The 18,838-nt window shown below is 35.5% G+C and overlaps 1 protein-coding gene across 1 annotated transcript in view; it reads right to left on the bottom strand.

Moving 5' to 3' along the window:
* LOC137404881 (dnaJ homolog subfamily C member 11-like) overlaps positions 1-18,838 on the bottom strand; it is a 53,502-nt gene that overhangs the window by 32,903 nt on the left and 1,761 nt on the right. Inside the window, exons 3-6 of the mRNA XM_068091108.1 lie at positions 18,304-18,380; positions 16,423-16,533; positions 15,958-16,185; positions 13,732-13,919 (exon numbers count right to left, since the gene is read on the bottom strand). Coding sequence (XP_067947209.1) covers positions 13,732-13,919; positions 15,958-16,185; positions 16,423-16,533; positions 18,304-18,380 — 604 coding nt within the window. The remainder of the gene's footprint in view (positions 1-13,731; positions 13,920-15,957; positions 16,186-16,422; positions 16,534-18,303; positions 18,381-18,838) is intronic.

Genomic DNA, 18,838 nt, shown 5'->3' with positions numbered 1-18,838 from the left:
AGTAGATGCAATAAATATGTCATTCACAGATATGTCATTCTAAAGCGTATCTATTGACAGCTTCCAAATTGGGAGTTAAATAGATTGCGAGTGTAATTTTAAAAACGAATAAACATTTAATAAAGGCACAAGTACGCCAAGCCAACGATTCGAAGCTTTGATTCTGGAAATTAAAGATTTGCAATGATCAATCGATTTTACCCACTTCCTACGAGTGAAAATAATTTGTCATCATGACTCTAATTTACCAAAGAAAATTCGAAAAAAATATTATAGCTAGGTAAAACGGCAGATAAGCTATGAAACGATGATTGAAGATAGCAAAGAATTATCATTTTATTAATTAGTATATGTATTTATGACTATAAAAAATATTACATTTACTAAAGTATAGAAGACTCTTTAGTTAATAAGTTAATTTACCTCCATTCTGTCTTCTTCTGCAGCAAAACGCTGCTGACGCCTGTCAGCTTTGGCCATAGGCTGTCTACTCTAATCTTTTACTAAAAGTTGCTCAGATAACTCTGAGTAGCGGTCGCTCGAACTTGAAGCCATTTTAAAACTATGTATAACTTAGTAATTGTTGAAACGCGTTGAATCAGTAACGATGAGAATGAATTCTCTAACTAGGAGAATCTTCGAGATCACAGACAACGCGTTTTACGAGTGATAACATTTATTACGGCCTATATAAAAATTTCGCACGCATGATTGGCTAACGAATCGACCACATATTTATTGCTCGTGGTTTCGTTTCAGATACCTTGCTTGTGACGTCACGAAATAGGCACCCGCTGGAACGTGAGCTTTTTAAAAGAGGGCCTCATTCAAACGCATATATCTCTGGACAGGGTTGGTCTACAAAGACAAAAATGGCATCAAATTGCAGCTGATGTTTTAGCCTTTTATGGGTCCTAATTTCATTTTTGACGCAACTACATCTTTAAGGACCTTAAACTCCTCAGATACGACTGGAATAGTTTTACAAAGTGCCCAATGCTTACACAGAGCTAAAAACCCAATCGAAGTTTCGTTGCGCGTGTCTAAACTGAATTAAAAAATGAACATTTCCAATATTTCCTGTCCTATTGTCAAAAAATTAAGTGATACATCAGCTAATAATAAATTGTCCAATCAAACTCAAACTTTGTTAGAATTAAGCTAGTTACAAGCTTATAGACTTTTGGTACTTCAGCTGAATTTCCCAAATGAAGTTTCCGCTGCCGGAAGCTTCTTGTTCAGTCGTCGTGTGATCACCACTTTACGTACACTTTGCAGAAAACGGAAACTTTGCAGTAGCAGCAGTAAGAACACTACCATTGTGATAGCACTTTGCCTAACCATGGTAGTCATGACCACCTCTCAGGTGGTAGACTTGCATGCCACCAGAGATAAGGACCATGAGATCATGCCATGCAGAACTGGGTAAGCTGAAGGAGAACAAAACGGGCCATTGTTTGTCACAAGGTTGACGTGCTGGTGTTTGTTTGTTAGCATTGTTTTACATCTCATGGACCAATTTTATCAGGGCCAATCAAAACTTGTGAGCTTTTGAAACTTAGGTATCACTGCACACGCTGGCTGAAAATAGGTATCAAAAATTGCCATTTTGTCTTAAGAATTAAAAAACAAAATCAGTCGTGGTTATCCTGTGTAGCCACCAACAAATCTTGCTGAACAACGGAGGGCTAAAACACTGGCCCTTGTTACCACTTAATTTGTAAACGATGGTAAACAATTTTTATGTAGCACAATGTCTGTTCAACATAAAGTTAGTGTTTGTTTGAAATTGTAAGGGCAAAGCCAGTAACGAAAACTGGTAAGAGGCAGTACAAGAAAATTACATACAGTAATCACTCAGTTATTACCGTTAATGGAGATCAGCAGACTAAAAAAGTTAAAAACTTGCTAAGTACCGTCATACGTCGACATACATGGCTCATGGGTACGCAATGAGTTAAAATAAGCACAAACTTTATTTCTCCCTTTTTTATTTACGTGAACACTATACACAAGACAGAATAATTGTGGCTAGGGTACTGGTTACTATATAAATCTATTACCCTACAAGATGAAAATATTCGTTAGTCATAAAAATTCGCGATTTCGCGAACAGTCAATCCCGCGAATTATTAAATTCAGTGAATAATTAGTTCTATTTTTAATCAAAAGAGAGAATAACTACTGCATCAAATTGAAAACTAGTCGCTAGCCTAGTTTTTAATGTAAATGCTAAACGTAATTGAGTTCCAAAACATTTTTAAAATCATTGCCTGAGCTTTGAGCTAACATCATTGCCAATGCATCACATTTATTTACAAAATTATTCGAGGTTGTCACAAGATATGCAGAATGGCGTCATCGCGAAAATAGCCGCAAGGCAGAAGTACTAAACGTAGCCGAGTTCCAAAACTTCTTTAAAATCATCGCCAGACTTCGAGCTTTATTGCCATTGCGTCAAACTTTACAAAATTATTCAAGGTTTTTACAAGTTATTCGGCATGGATTCAGCATAGCAAAAAAACTCTCCTAGTCTTTTTACATTAGAATCAACTCCATCAATCTCTAATACCGAAGTCAAGGACGATCATGATTCTGATCTGGACATTATGGTATGTATTTGATTTGCAGTGCAGATACGTTTTTCCATAATCAACTGCATTAGTTAATTCTTTTGTTTAAAAACTCATCGCTTTCATCAAATACTTCAGCTATTGTTTTTGTACTTCCTCAACACTCGTTAATATTTTTTCTTTTTTGTGTTTACTGCAGATTGAGAATGAAACAACCTACTCCGATTACGAAAACTAGAGACAAGTAGTAATATTCATCAAGGTAGGAACATTGGCAGAGAGGCAACCAGTCAATTTAGATCCCTTCATCGACAACAACTCCTTGATATCGCTGTAGCAAACATGATTAAATTATATATTTTATTTCATGTATAGATGTATTATAATTTATTACAAACTTGAGTGTACAAATAAAATATTTCAAATACAAATACAATTTTACAAACGATGAATGGAGTAAATATAAACAGTTTAGTCCATATGGCGGTTGTTTAGCAATAAAATTAAACTGGTACTCTTGATAAGTGAATAGCAGCGTGTAATGGTGCTCTCTGACTAGTTATTTTGGTAATAGCAGCTCTGTCGCTGTCACTGTCTTGGGTAGGTGTTGAAGGCGACTCTCTCGCTACTACATGGCTGGTAAGGAAGTTATCATCAGAACTCTCCTCGTGGCTTACTATTGCAAAGTTCTGCTGGTTGGCCAAAGATTTGTGCTCGTAAAGGCGTTTTTGTTCCTTTTTTAAAAACAGATATATTCTTCTCGTAAGTAGCTGCGGTCACTTCAACCTCAATTTCCAGACCTCCCTGAATGATTGGTGATCTTCTAAGAATGACATCTACCACCCTTGCAATCATTGTTTTTCGGTTTATGATGAAAAATCTCTCTCTCACACTAAAACAAATAATAAAGCAGTAGGGATGGAAAAAATTAGTATTGCGTTTTACTGAAGAACCAAAGTAAAATTCAACTAATTTAGTAAATGTAAAAAACTCATTACTTACCACAAGTTGTTGGCTTATCCAAGGCCTCCAAAGCGATGAATATTCGTGAAAACCTCTGGACGCAGCAAAAATTGTTTACCGTAGACTAGCATGATCGCCTCGCAGTTGTAAGCTAAATATAAACCGAAACACGCGGTGTGTTCATGCGTAGGAATATCTATTACTAGCCGCAATAGAGTTAACTTTTCCTAGAGAGTGGCAGTTTTCAGCCGCGAATAAATTCATCTGCGAATATGCATGAAAAGACAATTTTCGCGAAATATAACTCTGCGAATAAATTCATCCTGTAGAGTAATGGACAGGATTAGGTTGGCCAATGTACTGTACTGATACTGTATCTACCGTACTTTTCGGACTAATAACCGCACCCCTATATAAGCTGCATCTGCTTTATTTTCCAAAAAATGATAATAAAACAATACATAGGTCACACATTTGTATAGGCCGCAGAACTAAGGAGCTTTTTAACACGGCAGCAACTTTGCTGTTTAAAACGGAACGTATTAACCGACGCTTTTTAACCTAGTGCCTAACGTAACAGTATTGTTAGGCATTGTTTCGTTTTTTCTTTCACCGCTAGAGGTGCACTAACCGGAGATTCCGGTTAATGCGCCCTAGCGGTGAAAGAAAAAACCACAGAATAGCTGCACTCTTATATGAGCCGCATAGCTCGAACATCAGAAAAAGTAGCGGCTAATAGTCCAAAAAGTACGATATGTTAACCAGTACCTTAGCCGCAATTACTCAATCTTGTGTATAGTGTATACCAGAAATAAAAAAGGGTAGAAATAAATTGTATGCTTATTTTAACTCATTGCGTACCCACGAGCCATGCCATGTAGCTCAGCACAGAATGTGAGTATAGCCAAGAGCCACATGGTGCGGCTTTTGTAGGCTTTGTATAAAACGTTTCTGATTAGCAAGTAGTTATTAGCCAATCATAGAGGTAAGTAAATAAAAAAAACATCATCTGTCTGCGTAGAGCAAATGCAAAATGTGTTTACAGTTCACACTGAGCTTAGTTTCACTTCGCAAAACCTTAATTTAAACCGAAGTTCTTCTTCACGATTGACTAATCATGTCAGTGGCATTACAGCTACAGTACATGGGTTTCACAAATTGGGGGTCAATAGACTTCTACTAACTATTTATTAAGCAATAGTAGTAGTGGTTATTTATTGTAGCTGTGATAATTGTAATTTTAACAGTAATAATAATGGCATAAGCTATAGTAATAGTGATTACTCCTCTGACTCGGAACATTCTCAACTTGTCAACCACTGTAGTAAGAAGAAAAAATAAGTCTTCGAGCTTATTCTGAAACACATTTGCAACCTTTAATGGTATCAACTGATGTAAATTATCATGCTGATTATTTTGGTATCAAAATGTTTTCGTAGACCGAGTGGGTCAATAGTTATGACAATTTACATGCACCATTGTCAAATATTAGGTTTTATCAAATAGTTAACTATGTCCTGATAAAAACATCACTTTTTTAATGAAAGGGTTGATAAAACATATCCTATCAATGATTATAAAAGAACATTTTATGTTTTATTTTTACCATAAATATCGAAGGAGCAAAGGCTATACCCTACATTACGGTTGCAATCTAGAAAAATTCTAATGAAAGAGTACAGTGGTATATCATAGGAAAATTTAAATGAAACAAAGAGCGCTGCAGAAATATGTCTTCTGATTTTACCAATCGTAACATGAAAAAATCTTCTATCAGTTTGGTGGAAAACCGAATTTTTTATTAAACTCTCAGACACACATGTGACACTCTCAAAATTTCTGATCAAAATCTGACTTGATCCAAGATCAAGATCACAAACATTCAAAAGACATGGTGTGACTCTATTTGCATGGCTACAATTTTATCTAAAGAAAAAAATGTTACACACCCATCCCAGTATAAGAATACTTTGGATTCATGATCCTTGAAAAAGCTACAATCCAGGAAATAGAAAATTGTAAAGTCACTATTTCATTATTTGTAGGCTAAGCGTTGTCCTCTTTTTTCTTAAGTTCTCTAGATGGTTTTGAGATTTTAGGGCTCTTAATAGACACAATGAAAGGCATCGTAAGCACGTTACACTTTTTCACTGTTACAAAAATGTAACTGAAAAATAGCGACATGTACGGCTGCTAGCAGTTATGCTCACTGAGAGATCTTACTGGGTCAGAGTATGGGAGAGATTTATGTATTTTATACTTTTTTATTCATTGTCTTTAATTTCTAATTTTAAATTAATATTTAATTAATTAGTTAATTAATTTAATTTAATTAATATTAATATAATTAATATTTGTTGGCCCGTGAAGTACTGAAGGGCCCCTAAAGGTGAACCACATGATATCGAGAGCTGACTACAATAAATTTGTTACTATTAGGTTCGGCACTTGCGTGATAAGAAGTACTTTACACTCACATTCCACAGGCCTTGTTCAGCTGCTCATCACCATTCCTATGGTAGGAATTGGTATCTGCTACTCCATCATAATCTACAGCTTACTTCGTAAGAAGCACATGCGTAAGTTACCAAACTGATAACTTGCAGTATTAAATTTTAGTAAAAATTAAATACTAGTATTTAATCATTAATTTATTTAATTAAATAAAGTATTTAATGCTTATTAAATTTTTAAATACTAAACTCAATAATAACTAAATAAAGTACTTAATTAATATTAAATTCAGTAGTAACTTTGGAGTATTAAATTTTGGTTCAAATAGCATGCTGCTTTTTACAACTACAGTAGATAACAACATAAATAATCCATTCTGACAACTTCTAAGTTAAAAGGGATTTAAAATTATATGAAGTATAAAATGCAGGCAAATATCCTAATCCGTTTCAAGGTCTTCTCAAACTCACCTCTTTGGCCCTTAAGAACGAACATACTAAACTTAACTTGTTAATTTAATGGCTGTGCAGTAACTGTGGTATTATTGGTTTATATCAACAACTTTTCCTTGTTCTCCCTCATCACTTAACATTTGGTTTAGGGTTGGTGATTCCGATAATTTTACGTTAAGAGGCACGCATGCATTCCTAAAATGAAAATTTATATCAATTTTTTTTCCGCAGAAATGTCTACCCTGCAAAAAAAACTATCGTTTATGCCTACAATATAGTCAAAAATATATAATAGAGATATAAATTATATAAATATAATATATTATATAAATATATAATAGAGATAGCCCTATCTGTCGTTTCCCTCCCAAGTACAGCAAGAGAGAAAATGATATTTTAAAGGCCAACCACGGGACTCGTTATTCAAATCAAATTTGAAAACTTGCGCCAACATGATGTTCGAGTTATACAGAATTTTTTACGTAATTCAAAGCGAAACTTCACATAAATTCTTCACTATCAATATAATTTACATGAAAGGACGTTAATGATATGTAGGCTTGTCTATAGTACAGAAAGATAGGCGGGTAATGAATAAAAAAGATTAATTTGATCTTTTGTGACAACAAACGACAGTTGTTCAGTTCAGTATGTTTTTCTGAAAATAAAAATTATCGCCAGAAACCTGGAGGTGATTAGTTAGACATCAACCTTAGCTGTTATTCTCAATCAATACACAACCGACGCATTTAATAACTCCCACACTTTGGAATTTCAGCCCAAATTACAGTTTAAATTCAACATTACCATGGTAGACACAGCCACTGGCAACTCAACTTGCTCACAAATAACAAATGTTTTAAGCATTTCTATGGTTTTCTGGTAAACATTTACTTTTGGAAAACTAGCTAATTAAATGTCTGACAGAAAGCTGATAAGTACAAGTGTGTATGTTTGTAAAATGGTCAATTTATTAATAACGTATTGGCGTGAAAGATAAGCTTTCCAAACTTACTGTGTCTAGAAATTATGGTGGTAAAGGTCAATTAAAAACCCCGAATTTAAAAAAGATTCCTTTATGTTTGTGAAACAGTTGTTAGACAAACTACCATGTGTTCGGTGAAGAATACCACTGGCACTTGAACTAAGTTCAGTGTGTTTGTTTGGTATCGTCTTACAGCGCTGGCATGCGTTTGGCATGACATTGGTTCAATATCCATATATATTTCTCAGAGTTGGTGTGTGTATCTGTCGTCGTTGTGTGTGTCTAGCTATAGCTATTAAAATCTCAGAACAAAAAAGTTGTATTGAAGAAAATTTGATCTCGGACCCCCTGATTCACTCGTATAATGCCTTACCAATTCAGCCACACGAGCTTGATGGATTCATTGGGCAATATATGTCGCTATATGGGAACAAATACACAACCGCTATCACAACGTCACAACGTAATATCATGAGAAGCAGTAGCTCTTATTAGGAAGCTTACTCCAATTATCCATTAGCAATGTGCCAGGCCAATAGCAAGTGGCAGGCAACTCTCATTACCTCTCACTGTTTATTAGCTGATTTTTGATACTGGGGCAACGCCTGGCATCCAGCTAGTCTATATATATATATTTCTCAAAGCTGGTCTGTTCATTATTGTGTTTGTCCAGCTATAGCTATTATCAATATCTTAGAAGAAAGAATCTGTACCGCAAAAATCTGATCTCGGACTGTCCCATTCGCCGGTCTAACGCCTTACCAATTCAGTCACACGAGCTTAATAGATTCATTAGCTGATATATGTCGCTATATGGGAGCAAATATGCAACCGCTATCCGTCCCGACGCAAAGTGATGGTGTAATGTCATGAGAAGTTATAGCTCTTATTAGTAAGCCTACTCAAATGATCCATTGACAATGTGCCAGGCTAATAGCAAGTGGCAGGCAACTCTCATTACCTCTCATTGTTTATAAGCCGATTTTTCACACCTGGGCAATGCTGGGTAGCACAGCTATTAAAAGTATAATTGTTGAATTGTCAAAAATAATCTGTTGAACAGCAGTTTCATTGGCCAATTCACTATTATTGACAAACTATTCTATTACCAGTTCAGTATTATTGACAAGCTACGCATTACCATCTGCCTGCCATGGGTCAATCACGTATTACCAGTTTAGTATTATTGGTCAATCACGCATTACCAGTTGAGTATTATTGGTCAATTATGTATTACTAGATGAGTATTATTGGTCCATCATGTATTACCAGATGAGTATCATTGGTCAATTATGCATTACCAGTTGAGTATTATTGGTCAATTATGCATTACCAGTTGAGTATTATTGGTCAATTATGTATTACTAGATGAGTATTATTGGTCAATTATGTATTACTAGATGAGTATTATTGGTCAATTATGTATTACTAGATGAGTATTGTTTGTGAATTATGTATTATCAGTAAGACGATAGTTAACCCTTTCGCGGGCGAATTTTCAAAACTAAATCAGACTCCCATGGGCGAATTAATTTTCCACAAAATCCTTTTTTTTAAAAGGTTCATACACTTTTCTGTGTGTTATTATGTGCATATATTTATGTTTAAAGGTGCATATGTATACATGTATATGTCCATAGGCATATATACATATTGTAAACAAATAAAAATGTATAACATAAAATATATGCTTTTCATAATAATTGTCTATTTATGAATATTTTCGAAAGCATTCTCCTTTACAAAGGCCCATATCACAGTCTTTGCACCATGTACTTATTCGTGTAACAAAGAGCTCCCACAAAGATGTACTTCTTGGATTGACAGGCTCAAAAAACTATTCAAAATACTCTACTGGTTGAGCATCTACTGGAGTAAATACTGGGCCTGTCACTGCTATAAACTGCTGAATTGTAGGAGATTTATCTCTGTTTATGTTGGTTACATTCTTCCAGGCACTGGCATCACTCCTACTCACATCCTCATCATTACTGCTACCAGCCTTTTCCTCACTGTCACTTCCAGATGTAAAGTCATTCCAATCACAATGCAAACCTGATTCACTGACATCTCTTGCTACTAAATCTAAAAAGTCACTGTCAGCTCTGAATCTCTTAGTAATTTCGGTACTAGTACTTGCTTTATTAGAATAATCTCGGGAGGTTCTTTTAGAAGTCGCCATGACGGTAAACTAAAGTCAAACTCTCGAAAAAAATTCGGTAAATAAAAGCTAAAACCGAACCAAGAAAAATAAAAGTTGATAAATTATTTAGAACAATTTTCTAATTTTTTTCGAAAGTTTATTTATTCATCGCTGCTAAAAATGATCATTTTTTTTCAACCTTGAAGTCAATTTTTGAGGCTAACCGAAACTACTATATCGTAGCTTGCTATTGGTGAAAAAAGTAAACAAAAAACAGCATTTAGCTAACCAGAAACTGCAATAATAAAATATGTTACCGAAATGACAAAAACGTCGCACTGCCCATTAGCAGCCGTATCGCAAAGCGACAAAAACGTCGCTCTGCCCGCAAAAGGGTTAACAATAGCGAAGGCATATGAAATATCATAAAAAGCTCTGGCATGCTTGGTCAGCCAGTGCAACCACTGAATTATCCACACGATGCCCCTGGACAAATAATTCCACGGCTTTACATAGGCCTCGCCTATATCTTTTGTTTCAGTCTCAGAAACTTCCAGAGCAACACAGAAGCTCAGGAGCTCAACTCTGAGCGTCGGCCTCCTCAGCCTGACCTACTTCCTCTCCTACTTGCCTATCATCATCACTATAATACTCGAGGAGAGTCGTCTGCTCACTACTAGCACAAACCTCAGCCTCTACACAAATGCATCTTTACTAGCAAGTGGTGTAGTTAATCCAGTCATCTATGCGGGCTGCAGCAGGGAGTATAGAACGACTATAAGACGATTCTTCTGTAGCACGAGCGCTCGGGTCAGCTCAGCAGAGCCGACTCGAGCAGCCATAATCCAAGTAGCTCACACTCAAGTAGTAGAATCAAACACGACGATGTGAAGGCGTGGAGATGAGAAGCAAGTGCAAATAACTCCCAATCAGTGTTCAAAGGGGTGCAGATTACACGTGTCCACTTTATAAGATACTACTTAAACCTCTAACTGCCGGCTATTAAAAATTCTATTTATGAGTAGTTGATAATGAACACCATCAAAAATTTTCAGATCGACCAAAGATGTGGAAATATACGAGTGATACATTTTGTCAAGAACTGACTCTATACATATGGGATACCATCCATAGCCAAAATAGTTTCACATTCTGGAGAATAAGGCAAAAGATCAGCATGCTAAATAATCCATGCCAAATAGATGCTTTCTAACCTAATCCTTTAAGGCCTCACGAGCTGGTCAACTAATTAAAGTTGCACTGCACAAAATTTTAGTAGATTTTTCAAAAAATATTAGTATTTTTCTATTATTTGCGATTGTTTTTTATGTTTGAGGTGATCTGACTACCAGGATGTCCCTACATTAAAATCAATAAAACATAATCGATAAAACACTGATAAAAATTAAACCGCTTAAAATAAAGTTAAGTGCGAATTGACGTCACTAGTTGTTATCATTACAGTAGTTGATATTGTGGCCATCGTGTTCGAGATGAGGCATTACATTTCCCTATTCTGCCAGTGTCTTTGCAATCGTAGACCTCATACTCGCACTTTCACTCGAGCTGAGCACATTAATTGTGATCAGGTTTTGTTGATTTTAACCTTGAAACACCCTCGCAGTCGAATCACCTCGAAAATCAAAAACAATCGCAAATGATAGAAAGTCAACAGTATTTTCTGGTATAATCTAAAAAAATGCGTGCAAGTTCATCTTTATGGTTTTTTGAAAGAGAAATGCAAAACCTGACAGCTTTAGTAAAAAATATTCACTTCATTCTGGCATAACCTCTCGACAAGACATGGTTAGTTATTCAATCATTGAAATTCAAGGTATCAGGGAACGTGACAGCATGATGTGTTGAACCGTTTCAAAGCCCACTGAGGTCTAGCATAACAACAGCAATTCCTGGATCAAGAAGTCACATCATTTTTGTTGTGACTTTTTTTGTATGGAGTTGTAATACAGTCAATTTTCAAACATTCCAAAAAGTAACCAGGTGTCTCATCAACGATAGGTTTCTGACCAATAATAGGGTGATGATCAATAATAGGGTGCTGATCAATAATAAGGTGATGATCAATAATAAGGTGATGATTAGTATAAGGTGATGATCAATAACAAGGTGATGATCAAAAATAAGGTGCTGATCAATAATAAGGTAATGATCAATAACAAGGTGATGATCAAAAATAAGGTGCTGATCAATAATAAGGTAATGATCAATAATGAGGTGCTGATCAAAAATAGGGTGCTGATCAACGATAGGACGCTTACCAATGAGTGTGCAGTCATATTTGACAAGGCAAACTGTTTGGTTCTATATTTTCCCACACACATAACTTCAACGATGAATATCCATCCATAGACACAAACTTTTCTCATTAAACAAGCATGTATTTAAAGTTAATGTTGACAATAAAGTCTGCTTCGAAAATGATACTGTTAAAAAATCTTTGATAGCTCGTCAATACGGAGATGAGAAGATAACTCTTAAAGAACTTGTAAAAATTACTTTTCTTGATCTAATGAAATATATGTTCCAAAAAGACATTCAGCATCAGCTTATTCTAAATTATGTTCTTTCTTCGTGAGTTGTCATCTTTCCAATCTTAACAGTTTCATGTTTACAAAAAGCTATGGTCTCAAGAAAGCTATAGACATATGAAAGAAACTATAAGCAAATACGCTGCTTCATACACAGAGCAATTTGCAATGTATGACAACAAAAGATTTTTGAAACAAGTTAAGGCAAACAGACAGGTAAAAAGTATAACTATTTAGAATATGTGAGAGTAAATTGCACCCACATTTTTATCATTCCTTATCGCAAAATCTACACATTGGTGAGCCTTCACCCAATTCAAGTGTTGTCTCTAAGGTAAAGTAACAACAAAAGTCTATTTATATTTAGTTTTTAAATAAAACATTTTTACGTATAGCATTTTAACTCTGAAAACCTTTTCACATAGTTTCATAGAATAAGTTTATTTTAGTGCGATATGCAACTATTTGGAGAATATATCATTGCTTTTGGGCCCTGAAATGAAATAAACAAACTAAATGTATTCCTATAAAATATATACTCCAACATGCAACTGTTTCAACATACAACTGTTTTAACATACAACTGTTTCAACATACAACTGCTTTAACATACAAACCAAATTTATTGCCTTTTACGACGAGGTTTGAAATAATTGAGTCATGGTTTGGTATACAGATGAATTTACACAATTTTTTTGTAGATTTTATCGGAAAGTATCGGTATTTTTTCCATCATTTGCGATTGTTTTTGATGTTTGTGGTGATCTGACTGCACTTATGTTTAAATATTAAAATCTACGAAACTCGATCACTATGAAAATGCTCAGAAAAAAAATGCTTTCATTGCAATAGTTGATATCAGCTATTGTTTTCAAGTTGGCAGCGTTACGCATTTCTATTCTGTAACTACAGACATAATAATGTCGATAGCTACAGAATAGAAACTAGACAACTATAATAGTCGTCTTTGCAACTATAGACACCATAATCATAATTACACTTTTGCTTGATCTGAGCATTTTAATCAAGATCAAGTTTCATCAATATTAATCTTGAAACATTCTGGCAGTCAGTTTACCTCAAACATCAAAAACAATTGAAAATTGTAGAAAAATGCCTACAATGTTTAATAAAATCTACTAAAATTTTCAGGAAGCTCATCTTTAAAGGCTGATTACCATTGCAGCGGCATATGTCGGTTGTAAAGGTTTTCCTCTCGGCAATTATTGGTCGGCGATGGGCCCCGAAAACCCATGGCATCGCAGATATATCGGAAAGCAAAACAACCGCCAAACTTTCTCAATATTTCACAGTGCATCCACAGCAGTGTGTGCACTACTTAAGCGACGGTGATTGGCTGTCAAAGACTACTGCTTCTATATTTCCCTTCATGATATTTGCTGCAGGACTAGTAATTTATCATTTTAGTGACTATTATAATAAAAACGCTATGCCATGCACTATTGGCTGATATGATCGCCGATGGGGACGTGCTAGAGCGACTAATATTATCACAGACGATCACCGATGTATTGCGGTAGTTACGCCAACATACTCCGATATCGTGTGAACCAGCCTTGACTTACAGACGGACATTAATAACATGACTTACCTGTGCTTAGTGATATTTCTAGAGAGAGTCCAAGACAACTGGTTTGACCCTCCCATACCGACCACCAAACCAACCCGACTTTCTAAACTATAGGGCAAAAGACGACGCCAGTAGCCGGAGAGTGTTGCAGTACCCCTCGTACCTCGCTCAAAATTGACCAGCATCGTGCTGTCAATGAAGATCTGGTCCTAAAATGAGTGACCACCTTGTAAAGTCATGCGAGCCTAATGCTGTTAAAAGGTGGACAGTAAGAGCTTTACTCTACATGTCTGGCATTCAAAAATATTGCATCGAAAGGGAAAAGAAACAATAGTCGGCATGCAGGTTATGGGGGCAACCGAACCTTTTATATATTGAAATAAGAAAAGTAACAAATTTAATGCTAACAAAGCTAGTGGGAAGAATCATTGATTTTAGCTATGCACAACAGGTCGTCGTCGACTTACGACTGGTTTACATTCCGACTGACAGGTCATAAGCCGGTTGGAAAGTAAACTGTCTTTGAATATATTACTTATATCTTCTTTAAATATAAAATAAAACATGCATAATGCAACACAAAAGAAATATTTTTCTTTTTTACTATAGCAAACATTCTTATTGAAAACATACTACCAAAAGGCAAAAACCCGTTTAAGGTTTCTGTATATTGGGTTCATGCTGCGTAAAGTAATAAGAATTTTACCTCAATAGATTTGTGACCAAAAGCCTCTCAACAAATACAAAAATTGAAAAGTTTACCTAAAAAAACAATATTTAAGGTCGTATATTTGGCCAAAGTAAGTCATATAGGTTGTAAGTCGACATCGACCAGTATAATGTGGATGTTGTAAAAGGCCAGAACTAGTTTAGCTAATGTTGTACCTCGATACTTTCCTACCAGCAGCGCTGAACTCAAATCCATGCTTTAATATATTAGGGATAATTCTATGAAAGGTCAGGTTAGCAAGCAATACACCAGTCACAAAATGATAACTCTACGGGCAGTTTTGCCTGTAGTAATACTCCAGACAACAATGATATCTCTATAAATATTGTGTGGATAACAGTCCCACAACACACAAACATAGCTCTATGGAATGTGGGGTTAGCAGCGTCACATTAGACAACAGTGATAACTCTATATAATTGTGTGGATAACAGTAACAAATCAAAAAGCTATAACTCTATAGATTTTGGGAATAGCAGCAACAATGAGATCTCCACAGACACCATTTGAACTTGATGGTTCAGTCTGTTCAAGACGCTCAGCAAATCTAAACAACTCCGGCTCAGCAATTCCAAAGCTACCAATGCACACAAGGAATTCATATTTGCGATACATTGATGACACGCGACAATTCAAAATAGGTGCTTACTTTTTATATCGTACTGTATAGGAGGAAAGTTATGTGCGAGCCTGATCAACTTAAAGGCCCACTTAAAATATCTGTGCTAATGAATGGCTCATAGAAATAGTATGTCTATGATTAGGTTTGTCCTAGGCAGGTGTCTATGGTCTAGGTAGAGTGAACCAAAAGCTATTACAACAGCAACAGGTTTTAACCATTAAAATATTTATATGGCTCAAATGATATAAGCAGGTCAGTAAGAAAATATTTTATACCTAGAAAAGAAGAACCCTACCGTTAGGGAGAGATTACAAACTTAGGGAGAGAGAAACAAAGAAAAAGGTCAATGAGAAACAAAACATTCAATGAACTGACCAATAAGAAGCAAAACATTCAACGAACGGACCAATGAGAAGCCATAAACTCGAAATAATGTAACTAACCAATGAGAAACTATCCCCTCAAAACACTGGTTACTGACCAATGAAAAAAAATACCCTCAACGAACTGACCAACCATACACTCAACAAACTGACAAATGAGAAACTATACACTCGACAAACTGACCAAGGGGAACAAAATAACCTAAACAACAAAATATTGTACTTTAGAAATAACTAAGCTACAACAGTAAGATTTCACAGAAAGAAAGCGTGGCACAACTACTGCCATGTTTGATGTTAGCAAATATACACAAAACTGGTATAAATATTCATTCTAACTGAAATTTCACCTAATGTTGGTCCCAGTATCAACTCACAACCTATAACTTAAAGTATTTCAGCAGCAAATGCAAACAAACACTTTAATGCTAGCATAGAAAATGAATGCACATTTTGGCCAATAGGAAAGGAGAAGCCTTTCCTTTTGACTAATGGAAAAGAAGAAGCCTCACCTTCTGACCAATAGGAAAGGAGAATCCTTGCTGTAGTCTCATACGAGAGCAACTAATAGAAGCTAGTTGATCGAAGAGTCTAATGCCTTCTTCTTCCTCCTCTTCGTATTCTTCATCTTCATATTCTTCCCCATTGTCTTCTCCTTGAAGGGGCCCCTCTTCTTCGTCGCTGCCATAGTAACCCTCCTCAAACACACTTCGCATGTCTAGACACACTTCTGTCATTGCCTGATGACAAAAGAAATCTAGTAGACCCCTTGTTGATCATCATACTAAAGACTTAGCGGGAGATTAGCCAGTCCCAGCACAAATACAGTATCTAGTACAAATAGCCAATCACAGATGATCAGAGCAACATACTAACCAATCACCGAAGGTCCTCACCTCAACCGTAATCAAATAAGACTCACCAGTAACCTTTCACAAACAACAACCAATAAAAAAAATTGAACAAGTGGTACATACTTGTGGATTGTAGCTACGCATCTCCTCTTGAAATCTCTTTTCCTCCAGAAACCTTTCATAATCTTCAACAAACTCGCGGGAGGACTTCAGGTCTTTGACCTTAACAACGAGCTAAAAACGACAAATATTTACAATTTTACACACTCTTTCAACTTTGTATAAATGAAACTGTAACAAAAAACAAATACTCAGCGTAATAGCATGCAGATGAATACCAGAGATATACTAAATAAATCTAAAATCGTGAAAAGATCTAATAGAATTTGGATTTGGAGACCAACAGCATTTTTGTTGTGACTACTTTTTGTAATAGCCTATGACGAAGGCTTGTTTTACAGTCAATTTTCAAACAAAAAGGTTTACAGCAAATAGCCAATAATGGCCTCAATTTGTTGGTTAGCTGCCCTCGACAGGGTGCTGACTAATGACAGTACAGTCATAGCTCGAAATATGAGTTATATATATATATTATATATATATTATATATATATAATATGAGATGCGGGCGACATTGCGAAGTTTCTTCCTTGAGATACAAGTAATCTTAGAGATACGAGCCGGTTATTAATGGCCGCTATATGGCCGAGTGCACGAGAGGACAGTTTCCAGAACAGCATGTCGCAGTCTTTTTCCTTGATTAAGTTTGATAAAGGTATTTCAAAGGTTGACTAAAACTAAGAGCAAAAAAGTACAACCAGAAACAGATAATAAAAAATTAAGACAACCAAATCAAAGTTTCATAAAAAATCAAAACTTGGCTTTAGATGTGTGTTTAGTAAAGAAAATACATTTAAGTTAAATTCAAAGCTTCTGTTTCGTATCGTCTCAAAAGTTTAGTGTACCAAACGTGTTGCTGCCGAGCGTCTCTCCGACCGCCGTTAGCTACTACCTTTGTATCCAAGGTAAAAACTTACAGTAAGTAGAGCACATAGTGGTGTTACATTTTATTGCAAATTTTAATAACTAAATGGGTATTTGTTACTTTGTTAACGGAGGTACTAAATTACAACACTTAAAAACACATTTTTCCATCGTAGTATCTTGTTTTATGTGTGTTTTTGTACTCGTAACGGGTTAATTTGTATTTAGTTATTTTATGTAGGAAATACATGTGGTGCCTTGAGACACAAGTAAATCGACATACCAGCGCAGTGCCAGTACGCATTAAGTTCATAAGTCAAGGCATGACTATGGCCATATTCAACAAGAATAACTAATTATGGTTCGAGACCTTTTAAGCCCCTTCCATACAAATTGCTTCATCGATGCATCTCCATTCATCACTCACCCTTGACTAGGCTGTTTTGCAGTTACAGAACTTCAAGAAGTGTCAGTGAAGTTGAAATTGTCTACTTGTGTTACCACCTGGCCAACCCTTGAAGATGAGCTTACACAAAGCACTCGTGAATTTCATCAATAAGTATCGATATTTTTAGAGCACTTGCGATAGTTTATTATGTTTGAGGTGATCTCTGACTACCTTGCTTCAAGATCAAAACCTGATCGCGTTTGAAACGATAAGAAGAAAAATACACGTGAAATTATGCCATTAGTTGCAATCCTTGCTATAGTTGATATCAGCTATTCCGTTCAAGTTGTGACGTTACGAGTCCCTATTCTGTCAGTTCCTTTGCAACTATAAATATCATCATCGAACTTTCGCTTGATCGCGATCAAGTTTTGTCGATTTTAATCATGAAACATCCTGGCAGTCAGATCACCTCCAATATCAAAAACAATCACAAATGAAAGAAAAAATATCAATATTTTCCAATAAATTCGACTAAATTTGCTGTATGTCTATCTTTAACCTGACAAGATAAAAAACTTCAAGCAAGAAAAACTTGTTTCTGGAAATTTCTCCAGTCAATCAGGGCTCACCTGCTGGTTTTCAAACTCTGCAAGCCCCTTCGGTCCAAGAGTATCATAAACACGGCGTAGATGTTCATCACAGAGAACTACAAGGGATATTTACTCATATATCAATGCTGACCATAAACTTGGAACTATGTAAGCGAAGAGACTACAACATGAAGATCTATAAAAAAACTAGTGAGAAGATGCAAGTCATAAAACTTTCAAAGGCAAGTCTCATTTAAATCTATATTTTGTACTCGATGTCAGTAGGCAATATCAATCACACACAGTTATCTTGCCATGACTTCTACATACAAATCTTTTGATCTGACGTAAAATTTGACCAAATAATTGTTTCAATGTATGAAGTAATGTTCAACATTATCTCAAATTTCTGCCAACATTACAGTTCTGCAAGTAAAAGCAAAAGTAACCGGGAAAAACTGAAAATAATTCATACGAATAAATTAAACTATAATATAAAATATAAAGAGTACTTAGCTGTTAGTCAACCACTTGTAGTGAATATCTGACAGTTAAGTGCTCTTTATATTTTATA

The sequence above is a fragment of the Watersipora subatra genome, chromosome 9 (genome assembly GCF_963576615.1).
Source record: "Watersipora subatra chromosome 9, tzWatSuba1.1, whole genome shotgun sequence".
Taxonomy (NCBI): domain Eukaryota; kingdom Metazoa; phylum Bryozoa; class Gymnolaemata; order Cheilostomatida; family Watersiporidae; genus Watersipora; species Watersipora subatra.
The sequence above is the reverse complement of the archived record's forward strand: the minus strand, read 5'-3'. Positions and strand labels throughout refer to the sequence as shown.